General features: G+C 38.2%; 1 protein-coding gene across 1 annotated transcript; it reads right to left on the bottom strand.

The window, feature by feature from the left end:
• Positions 1–833: 833 nt before the first annotated feature.
• On the bottom strand, positions 834–8,008 carry RWDD3 (RWD domain containing 3). The gene is made up of 4 exons (XM_031057918.1): positions 7,909–8,008; positions 6,467–6,945; positions 5,647–5,762; positions 834–5,548 (listed from the first exon to the last, which is right to left on the bottom strand). The coding sequence occupies exons 1-4, from the start codon at positions 7,928–7,930 to the stop codon at positions 5,434–5,436; spliced, it is 732 nt and encodes a 243-aa protein (XP_030913778.1). The 5' UTR covers positions 7,931–8,008; the 3' UTR covers positions 834–5,433.
• Between the last annotated feature and the right edge of the window lie 4,042 nt (positions 8,009–12,050).

Raw genomic sequence — 12,050 nt, 5'->3', positions numbered from 1 at the left:
ACTGCTTTTTATTGTGTCTTGGCTGAAAAGTAGTCATAGCACCATCTCCCATAAAAATGCACCCTGTCTCTGTATACCACTACAGATGAGTGACTGATCAGAGACCAACAAAATCATTTTCCATTGGTCTTTTTTCTAAGTACAGCTAAAAAAATGGTCAAAGTACATTGAGTTTACCACCTTCCATCTTAAAATCATGGCACTGATTTTGCAGGGCAGTGTTCCCTGGGATTAGCACATGTGTAAACTTAGCTTATTACCCTCTGTGGTACTAACATAAAAGGAGCATCAGAGAGCTTTCCTGATGTAAAGCTCAGATCAAGCAGCAGCCAACCACTCCCCTTCTGCATTGGTGGAACTCATTCCATCAATTCTCTACACCAAGTTCAAGAAATAGCCAGCTAATCCCTTCAGTGGCAGTTAGATGCTATCAAAAGTGGTCCCACAAAGGCCTGGAGAGCAGCCTGCCTCCACCCAGCTGGCCCTGAGATCTAGTGTGACACACTGGGTTGGCCTGTTCAGCTCAGCTCCAGAAAGCTGATCCTCAGACAGCCTCCCATTACTGCAGGAATGTAAAAGTTGACAATAGGAAAAGCAGCACAAAGAGTTAATGTTCTCATGCAGAGCTCTTTTGTAACAAGTCTCATCCTAAAACAACACTCTGCAATCAAGTTACAATAGATAATAATATAGACGTATAAAGAATCATAGATATTTACGGTGGGAAATACTAATAAAATATTGACCTGAATCCCATGATCAGCTATGTTGTAACACAGGATACAAACTGATTACTGGTATCACATTAAGAAACACAAAGAAAATTCAAAAAGTGCAGCAGTTGCAACTTTAGTACCATAAAATTAAAGCATCTGAGGGCATAATTAACTCAAAATATTAAGGGATTCACCTTTAGAGTTCGAAGAATTCCTTAAATTAATGTATTTTAGGCAAATTTTTACATCACCCTAAAGAGTTCTCTTCACTGCAGATTAATACTTTGAAGCTAGACAATACAAATATAAAAGCCAATACATGAACATAGCAGAGAAAAATAGTGGCAAAATGCTATCAGCATATTTATATTCCAAGCTCCATTTATGTCTATAATTAAGAATATAAACAATCATAACTCTTGCACAAGATAACAAAAAATTAAGTATACATACAAAATATAACACCATAGCAGAGTGCTGCCAGTGTTGCATGTGTTATACAAAAAGACAGGAAGATAATGCTTAGTACTACTATAAGATATATTAAAGTTGATTCCAGCAGTTGCACTATTTCATAATATAAGCAATTTCAGTCTCAAACTCTGGCAGAAATATAGTGAGTGCAACATTTCATCATCTTATTTCAAATGCACTATAGCGTGGTTATGTTTGTATTTTCACAGATAAAGCTAAACAAATCAAGAAATACTAGGCTTTAAATCATCCATATGTAGGGTTTATTAAACTATTTTTAAAAGAAACAACATAAACAAAATATTTTTTCCACTATGAAGTTTCTTAAGGCTCATTACAGTACCTCTGCATATAATTTATACTCATCTCAGTGGGTTTTGTGGGTCATTCACACCAGAAGTAAGAGACAAATGCTCTTATTATAGGAAAATGAGATGTAACTACAAAACCACAAAAATCAGCCTTATTCACAAAACAATCAAATCTACTTTCCTTTTGAATTGATTGTGTCAAGGATTTTCATATATGAGTTCTTACAGTGTCCTGTCCTCCCTGTAACATCAAGTAACAAATTCAGGGGTGGTGGGGGGAAGAATTACTGAGATTAAGCATGAAAAACCAGGTGAATTCCCAATATTGACGATGTTCTCCATTTATCTCCCTCCTCTGGATCGTTCTTGTTTCCTCAACCTATTTTTTGTTTTCTTCATACTTAATAAGCCAAGGTATTCAAGAAGACCAATCAAACCTCAGTTTTGTCCTAAAAATCTTGATTCTTCAAATTGTCATTCCTATTGCAACATCTTTCATTTTAGCCTGATTTTTAAAGGAAACTGTGATTATATACCTGTGCTGTCCATAAAGAAGCAAGCGTATTTATACTACAAAGTTTTCCTAGAACTTTTGAATTTAAGTAATTTCAATTAAAATGAGAGGTTAATAACCTGAAAGAAACAAAGTACCTACAATTTCGATGAAGAAAGTAACAGGTGAAAAAAATGCTATTCATACATTAAAGATTTATGCAATAAGATTTATTAAGAAATAATCAATTTAAGCACAATCAATCAATACCAGGCACAGGGGAACCCACCTGGAGAACACCATCAGGAATGCATCTCCTGCAGGGAAGGCTTCATGTGTCCTATAGCTTAGAAACTAGCAAGGCCACAGGAAACAAGGCTTTACTGACCATGCTGTTTGAAGAACTGCTTATAAAACCCCCTCAAAAGAAAGCTAGCTTCTAATTTGTTAAATCCACCTTTAATTTGTGGATTTCTTCTTCCTTGCAACTGAACTGTCAGATTCTGATAGTTACCGCCACTTCACTTTTTACACAGTGATGCATTTTTTTCCTTGCTTCTTATTCTTCTGTATCTGTGCATTTTGTTCTTCTGTGCCTGCCTCAGCTCCCTTGGAAGGCAGAACATGCACCACAGAACCCATTCTGATGGCTTTTGTGCCCCAGAGGCTCACAGGCTAGCTCATCTCTTTTTACAATGAATGCAAACAAACCATGAGCTAACAGACAGCTGCAACATCCTTCCAGAAGCACAGCCTTTAAAAATATTGCTTACTTGTCTGAACAGAAGATATCCTCCTACCCTTCAAAATAAGTGACTGATTGATAGGTAGGCAAAAGCATTTGTTTTAACAGAATCAGACTGACATCAGTTCTCATGTTCTCTGCTGTCTGAACTGTAGCAAGCTGATCAGATTTGTAATTTTCCTGAAGCACATCAAACCAAGGTATAAACTGGAGTCCTTTCCTTCAGTGAACTTGTGGATTTGTCCAGTGTGAGCTAGTGAGTAACAAATTTAACTATGGTAAAAATCCATTGTAAAAACTGCATTTTCCATCTCCTGAAACAAATCACCCAACTTCTCACAACTTCATTTGGCAGGAAGATGAGCACACATCAGGAGAGAATTGCAACCTACCCAATTATTAACTTTTTCTTTTTAATTGGCTGTTCCAATGCCAGCTCTGGCCAAACAGTTGACCAGGAAGGCATCAGGCAGTAAAACTTATACTCAAGTGCAACCGGCAGCCACTGACACCACAAATGGCTTTTCTAGTAGAGAGGAAAACTTTAGTAGGTCTGCATCTAATCTCGCAAGAAAGATGATCACAACAACTTATGGCTCAATTATTTTTGAAGTCACATGCATTTTGAGATCACACAAGCAGGTAATGCCATTCAACCTGATTCCTAAAACCAGCAGATTTACAATGCATCTGGCAAAATCTTAACAATTTAGTTTTACAGAGAGATACTGATTATGTTTCCTTATGCTGTACATGCATAGGCCTTGAGTTTGATATTTGTCAGATCTGTCAGAGTATAAGGAGAGACTCTGCAGCTTTTCAAAACTTTATACTGCACTGACACATAATTTTTCAACACCTGAGAACAGCTCGATTCTGGAAACTGTAATTTAAAATACATGTTATTTTAATATTTTAAAGATACTTCTGTTTTATTCTTCTTTGTAAAAGTGAGGATTCATCTTCACATGCACTTAAAATGATAGAAAATTAGATTTCCTGTCCCTTAGGAAGCAATTTCAAAATAATATAGAACAGATTTGTAAAATCTGTTCAACCCAGTCTCTTTTCTACTGAGCCTGAAGTACTGTATGTGGTAAACATGAAATACTCACTAAGAAGAACTTTGCTACTATCTCAGTAAATTTGCATCAGTGCATAAAATAACATGCAACATATACATTTGAGACACTGTATATTAGGAAAATCACCAAACTCCTGAAAAACTTTAGAGACTTTCAAACAATATAGAACCCTTTACGCATCTGATATCTCAGAGAGTAAAATATAAAAATCTTCCTAGTCTGCTTTAGTTACTTTTCTAGAATATATAAACGAAGAGGTATGATCTCATGGTCTGAGCATGAAACAGGAAATCAGATCTTACATAATGATTTGCCAAACCCCACTTTAGGAACTAAACAAATAGTACTGGTCTTCCCCCAGAACAATGGAAATAAATTAGTTTATACTGAATTGATCAAATCTGTTTAATTACAGAATACATGAGACATTTGGCTTCTGAGACTGAATTTTAGAGAGCAGTAAAGCACATGTTTAGCTACATGCTAAAGCCAATTGAAATGGCAAATGGCAGTGCCAGCTACAAAGAAAATCATAGTAGCAAAATTTTTATTACTGGATAATTTATCTAGTCTTGTTAGAGAATGGTTTCAGGTAAAATAGAAACCAAAGGACACACATTCATAATCATAATAAATAAGCATCCAATCCTCTCTGGGTAAACAGAACTTGCACAATTCATAAAATTATGTGCATAATTTGTAACATTATACAGATGTAAAACACAAACTACTGATTAAAAAAATTTACAGGTTGGCCAAGGCCAGTGACCAGTCCAAAAAACCCAAATAAACAAACAAAAACAACTTGGCAAAAGCCTTGAAAGATGGAAGGCTAAAGTCTGCATATATACTGCTCCAACAGTTTAATTGAATCAAGATATCTGAAGCTGCACAGACAGTAAAACCAGATAAAGTGCAAAAAGACATCTGTAAACTATCAAAGAAAATATTACAATTGGCTCTACCTCAGCTTTTCATCAATTTAAATCCTCCATGTGGGTGTTTTTATAAATTTTAAAATAAAAACTAATATTCAAAAAGACACTAAGTTTTTTTCAGGCCTCAAATGACATGAGCTTTTTCCTCAAATCAACCATCTAGTATTTGTAATCAATTAAAGGGAGAATGAAAAATTAGCACAGGAACTCCTAAGGGACATTAGGTATGTGCTGTCCTCACATATTTAAATGTGTGTTTGCTATGTTTTTATGGAAATATCGTCACACAGTCTTCCAAAGCAAAATTAATCATGTGTTCTAACAAGCCATCATTGACACATTCTACCATGAGAGAGAGGAACCAGCACTGAAAAGAGGGACTATAAAACAGAGTCTGACTAGAAGACTATTTTTTAGCATTATTTCTTCCCAGTCTCTCATGCTTGCCATGCAATTATAACAATCAACATCACATTGTTTTTTGACATGAATGTCAAAAAATTATCAGTTCTTAATGTATTAATTGCCTTTTTCTTGCAGAAGGATGACTACTACTAACATTTCTTGCAGAAAAGCTTGAAGATTGTTTTGCCACATTAGTCCTTTTATCTTCCATTAGCATTTGCAGTCAACCACTGCTTTGGTCAAAGGTCCAGTGGTTTCTTTTAATTTTATTTTAAGAGAGGAGGCACAAACTCAGAGAAAAGAGTTGTAAGTCCTGCAGTTTCAAATTCCTTTTGTAGCTCCTCCGGTGCTGAATATTCTTTGACTTCAAAGGTCTGAAACCTACATTGTAAAAGGGAAACTCATGAATATGCCTGGATTTGTCAGAATGTTATTATCAATTCTGTTACTTTTCTATCCACAACAGTACTAAATTATACCTTTTATGCTGGGACTGTAGTTCTGTCTCACACAGTACTCTCATCATTTTCTCTTTGCATTTCTTTCCACTTGAGTCCACATCTACCTTAGAAGTTTTCTGAAGAATCAAGTACTCCTAAATGACAAAAAAAATCCCAAAATATTAAATGTCACCTAGTATTTCCAAAGTTTAGTAAAATGCAAAATGTAGTCTTTTTTTTTTAAACACAGCAATCAAACTTTGAAAGTGCCCATGCCAAAAAAAAGTGCACGACTGCTTCTATTCATCAGTTTTAAGTTAAGCAGGCCTAACTGATGAAGAGAACATGAGTTTAAAAAGCCAAAACATTCTCCTCCAACATCACCACAAAAACCCACCTAAGGCAATGGGAGTTTGTACATACAAACAAGAATTTCAAAGCCCAGGCATGCACTAGGAGCACCATGTGGTTTTTTAAGTCAAGGAAAGAGACAGTTAACAATGAGTTAGAAATACGTCTGTCATTAATTCCTCACCAAAAACTTTTCCACTTTCTGGGGCATTTGGGAAATACAGGAAACTGAATCTAGGCATAATTAAGGTCAGGAAACAAAGGGATATGGGGGTATAGTTCTAATGGGAAGCAAAGCAATACAGGCCACAGGTCTACAGGTATCACTGTAGACAGAACAGAACACCTTTTTCTTAAATACAGAATAAAGTCACTGGGTCTTCCTACTCTTATAATGATCAATCTGCTTCCAAAATTGTTAATCTTCGAAAAACACACACAAAATATTCAGACACAGAGGTTTCAGTGGTAAATCAATAGAACTAGTCAGCATTCATTGTTCCTGCACCTTAATGCTGTTCCTGTCACCCTGAAGAAGAATCAATATTATCTTGCCCATGAACATCAGTCTTCCAGTCAGCCTTAGATTTGAAGCCCATTTTTCCACAGTTTTCACATATTTTGCCTTTGCTCTCATGTGATCTAAATGCAAAAGGAGCATCCAGATACCATCTTCTGTTCCTTTTGACAAAGTAGTTTTTTCATTGCAAACTGTTGCTGATTGCTTAATGACATCTTTAAGATGCTGCTGTACCCAAAGGATCAGATCGTGTACCATGGGCTCAGAAAGATGCTTCTTGGCTTCTTCAAGAAATTTCTCTCTCACATCCATACACTGGGCCCTTGTAAGCTGGTCTGAGGTAACAGAAATATCTGGTACAGTTGATGGGTAATTGACTGGTAAATGAAATAACAGCTTTAAAATTACATCTGTATCCAGCACTTCTTTCACACTGATTTGAATTCTAAATGAGATTCCATGCGTCTCTGGAAAATAGAAAAAAACCCCAACATTAATACTTTGCTTGAAGTTGAAATACATAAAGATCATTAAATCATGTTATTTTCTTTAACAATTCAACTCAAATAATTGACATTGCCTATAAAATACGAGAGGGTGATTTTTATTTTTTTTTTCTGCAGGGTGGGGGCTTGCAACCAATGGCTAAAGCTACACCTGCAGGGAATCCTGAAATGAAACACTTCTATAACATAGTAGAAGAAAAGTTATTAACACATTCTAAAAAGCATTCACACCTTTTGGCTCTTTCAAAGTCTAGACAAGCCAGTAACAAAGAATTGTCTCTCTCAAACACATAACTCAGCTTCCACAGCTCAATAACAAAAGCAAGGGTAACTGAAAATAGAGACTTTTCTGGATGGACTCAGCACTGCCCTAAGTTTACTCCTACAGAAATCTGTAAGACTTCTAACATCAATACTAATGCAAGGCAAACAGACTTGCACCAGGTATTTTTTAAGACAATCATTCAAAAGCAGTTCCACACTAAGCAGAGACTTGGAAAGAAAGAAGTCATATTCTTTGTCCCCTACAACTTGCAGAGGAAATACATTTAAATCTTTTCTGCCAACTCCTCTACCACAGTTGGACTGACATAAGGAAACCATCTCTGTTGGACACCTCACCCTAGATACTACATATCTAATTATACACGTACTCATATTAATGTATGTTTATCTATCTTCATAGCTGCTCAAATCTGTTGTAGGGCTACTTAAGAATAGAATTATTTTCAGAGTGGAAAGGATACACTCAGTATGCAGCAGGGAAGGTTGAAGATCACATCATCCTGATAAATCACATAACCAAAGATGCTTAATATGAAAGTTACGTACAGTATTTCATTTAATGAAATAAAACCTTCTTAACTAGAAGTTTCACAGAAAAACAATACAAAACTTGACAAAGTAAAAAGCACGGACAAAGACCTTTCTTTCGCTCCTCTGCCATGAAGTAAGAGGGTATCAATCCGACAAAAGATGATCTTCTTCAGATGTTCTCTGCTTCACCCCTTTGATGCATTCTAAACACTTCACTCCTTTTCTTTCAAAAATTGCTAAAATGTCAGGTTGATTCACTCTATGAGGGCAGGAGAAGCCAGATTTGAAAGGCAGATTAGAGGAGAGCTGAGTTTCAGAGCAGGTCTTTTGAAGTGACTTGCACTCTTCCCCCTCTACCTTACCTTCTTTTACATGACAGTCAGATGAATTATGTTTGATTAGTATTACTGATGCCACTAACCAACCTCTCACAGTGTCTCTCACATAAAATGTATGATTTTATATTTGAAACCTACTAAAAAAGTGAAAGAACCTAAAAGTGACTTGGACAGACAGAAGTACTTTACAGAGCTTATCCAAGGGCTTGTTTTCAAACCTCCTTCCTGGGTCATGCAAAGAACTCTCAAGGTCAGAGAAGTCACAAAATAAATCAGCAAACCCTCCAAACCCAATAATCAAGTTCTAGCAGTACTATGAAGAAGTCTCCAAGTCAAATCCAGTGGTGAAAGCAGTAGATGCAATTCCAGTGAATTCAATGAAATCACACCCAACCATGCCCATATTTACATGCAGCACATGTCAAAAGAGTAATTTCCTGCCAACAGGAGTTTGTCTTCTATCCTCCAAGTCCCTATCAAAGGTTCCAGACTACTTTTAAGACAAATGTATTCCTCAGAAAAACACCAGCCTTGGAAGAAGACCCTTGTACATGGTCAGCAGTTACCAAGGAGGACCTCAAGCTTCCCCACTCCTAATTTCTGTTTCCTGCTGCTCTGACAAATGTTTCTTCCCTGCTGCCAGCAGCAGTAGCTCCTCTGCCATTACAGCAGGCTCAGCACACACAATCACAGACACAGGCAGCAAACCTGCCCTGCCTGTCCTGGGGCCCCCAGCCCCCTCCTGGCCACCACAGAGCTGTCTGCACACACAGCCATTGCACCAGACAGTGCTGCTGCACCATGGCCCTCAGCTGCCCCCATTCAGGGCAGCCCCACCTGGCACAGCCACCTGGCATCTGCCTGAATGGGGCCAGCACTATTGAATCCTGCCTGAGAATCACCTTGTTTTAAATTATGTTGCCACAAGATTTTAAAATGCACGGCCTATGTAAGTTGAAAAATACTACTCTATCACCAGCTTAATTACAGTGACAGAAAAACACGTTACCTTTCTGATAATCCTCCTAGGATTTTTCCACTAGCTTGTCACAACAGATCTCACCAACTCAGAAGGAACAGAGGGATAGACAGGCCAACCCTGCCCCTCCAACAGGGGCCTCCTGCTGCAGTGATCTTATTCTTAAATCTGCAAAAATCTCACACATTTCCTTGTGATGAACTCATCTGAAGGAGGCAGAACAGCCTCACATCCCAAGGTGTATTACCCTGAGCCATCAGGAAAAGCCCAGCTGTGCTCATTTACATCTGCTTCAGACTTTACTTTTTTAGAAAGCAGAATCAGTTCAAAACCTTTGCAGGGCTACAGCATCTACAGTTTATTTAAACCTTGTGGCGTCCCTTTTCTGCACCAGCGCTGCAGACAGTGGCAGAACAAAGAGCAAACCAGCGGCGCCCTGCGTAACCTGGCTCCAAAGAAATATTTCCTTTGTTTGCACATGCTAGGAGGGCCGAGTTGTCTTCACAGCAACATGATGATTATTTCTGAAATAAAAGGTTGGGTATGACTGTTCTGCTGGCATTTAATGTGCTAATCAGACCAAACTCAATACATTTTAACTCATTTCCCCCCATAGCTGCATGCTTATCAGTATATTTAGCTCTAGCATACTTCAGATTTTTTCTTATGTTCCATGTCAACCAGACAGATATCCCCCTCCTCTCCTACCCAAAGGCATTTTATGCAACACATGCAGTCTATTTTTAAATTCAGAAAATGGCACCTACTAATGTACAAGCTTGGAATTTCTAAATATATTTTTATAGCAAGCTTGGTGAACAGACCAAAAGAGAACAGATTAACAATTAAATTATGGATTTCTATCTGTAACACTAATCTTTGCAAATAGATATGTAGGGTAAAAAAGATACACTGTAATTAGTTTATTTAAATTCATCCACACATTGGTTTTGATAAAAAACACATTTTACATTCTGAATACTTCATTGTTAAATTCCAAAAAGCCAAAGTTTTTACCATACCAAGAGACCTGCAAAAGCATTTTCTTACATTCCTCAAAACCACGAATCCCCAATGGCCACCTTTTTGATCCCATGGATCTACACACAAATTACTCTTAATGTCTTAGAGATTGCATAACATAACAGTCTTCCTGGAAGTTATGTCTGTGCACCCTTGGTCAATGACAATTTACATGGTTTGAAGAGCTAAAGCAAACCTAATCTAATGACTGGAGAGCAAGTCAATTGTATACTGACTAGAGATTCTGCAGCTCCAACAAGTAAACTCCAAGAGTAAGAAAAATACAAATAATCATTGTTGTAAAATAATCTTTTCAATTCCAGCAGAAAACTATGTAAACCAATCAAATATACCTGATCCTACCATATCACGAACACAGCCTGGTTAGAGGCCCTCCAAGATCACATAACAATATAAATAAAATAGCCTACTCCCATTGTGCACTCGTGGCACCTCACTTTATGTCCAGGAAGGATTTTAAACCTTTTAGATTCTAGTAGCTTATAAATACAAAATCATTTTTCCACGTATGAAGCACAGAGAAGAACATGCCTACATTTTTCAACAGATTTGGAGGAACAGATGTGTATATGCAATGCTCAGGTATACTCACGTTTTTTAAAATTAACATCTTATAAGCCTAGATACTGCTTTTTCAAACTATGCCCAAAATAACATTCTTGGAATTTTCACTTAAAAAAAAAATCAGTTGAAACACTTCATCAATCACATTTTAAAAATACAAGCCTAAATACCAATTTTAAAAAAATTAAATGGCAGAATTACATGCCTGCACTGGAGCAGGACGCGTGTCATGTATCTAGATACAAAATTGGTAGTTTTAGATTGCTGTGGTTAATTGTGCTCCCTGCAGACACTAATGCCTTCATCCAACCTCTCCCCTCAAGCACAGTCACTACAACAGCACAACTGCCCAGGACAACTGCAGATATTCAGAGTATCTCCAGTGAGGGAGACTCCACAAGCTCTCCTGGCAGCCTCCAGTCACCCTCACTGTAAAAAAAAGTCTCCTTATCAATCTCAGTTCTTTAGGGCTGAATACATGCATGTGCAGACAAAATCTGACTACTACATCCATCTTTAGCAGCATTCCCCAGGACTTCACTGCAGGAAGCTGCTCCCTGTCCATCACTGAGCTGGGGAGCTGGGCAGAACTCTGCAAGAGCTCCCAGACACCGGGCACCTGTGGTACACAATATAGGCATACTCTGAGCATATATGTGCATGTGTCTCTCTCTCCAAAAAATATCTAAGAGTTGTCACATCTGTGCTAGGCACCAAGCAAAATTTACTAATGGCCTGGATCTAGACACCAACACTCGCATATCCTACCTGACATTTAAGCCTGACAGAGCTTGTACACTGGAACTACTGAGATTTATTCTCCCTTGTTGAAGGGGCATCTTCACAGCACCATACAGCACAGACTAAAAAAAAGCCATCTCTTAATACTATGTTCTGATCAGGGGCCACCATGGCTGGCGCACAAACGATGAAGGCATCTGCTGCACTCCTTGTCTACAGCATCCAGCAGCTAATGGCAGCAAGTGCTACAAACCTGCTCATTCCACCCACGGCAGACACAGCACATCAGCCTCGGTACCCTGTAAAACCTACAGCCGTACACATCCCGCTGAAGCAGCAGTAACATCTGGCACGTCACAGTGCCCAGGTAGTCAGCTTACCCCAGAAAAATACAGAGATAACCCAATGCTTCTCACGCACTGCAACAGCTGTACCCTACTCACTATTACCAAACAGCTGGTCTTGTTAACGCGTACAAGATTCACTTGCTTGTTTGCCTAGAGAGCAGCCAACCCGCTCCCAGCGCTGGGCCGCAGGGCACCGAGCAGGTCCCCGACTGTAACCGAGCAGGGCCCGCTGGGCTC

Source organism: Geospiza fortis, unplaced genomic scaffold, assembly GCF_000277835.1.
Source record: "Geospiza fortis unplaced genomic scaffold, GeoFor_1.0 scaffold403, whole genome shotgun sequence".
In the NCBI taxonomy this organism is placed as follows: Eukaryota; Metazoa; Chordata; class Aves; order Passeriformes; family Thraupidae; genus Geospiza; species Geospiza fortis.
Note: the sequence above shows the minus strand (reverse complement) of the source record. Positions and strands in the feature narration are given on the sequence as shown.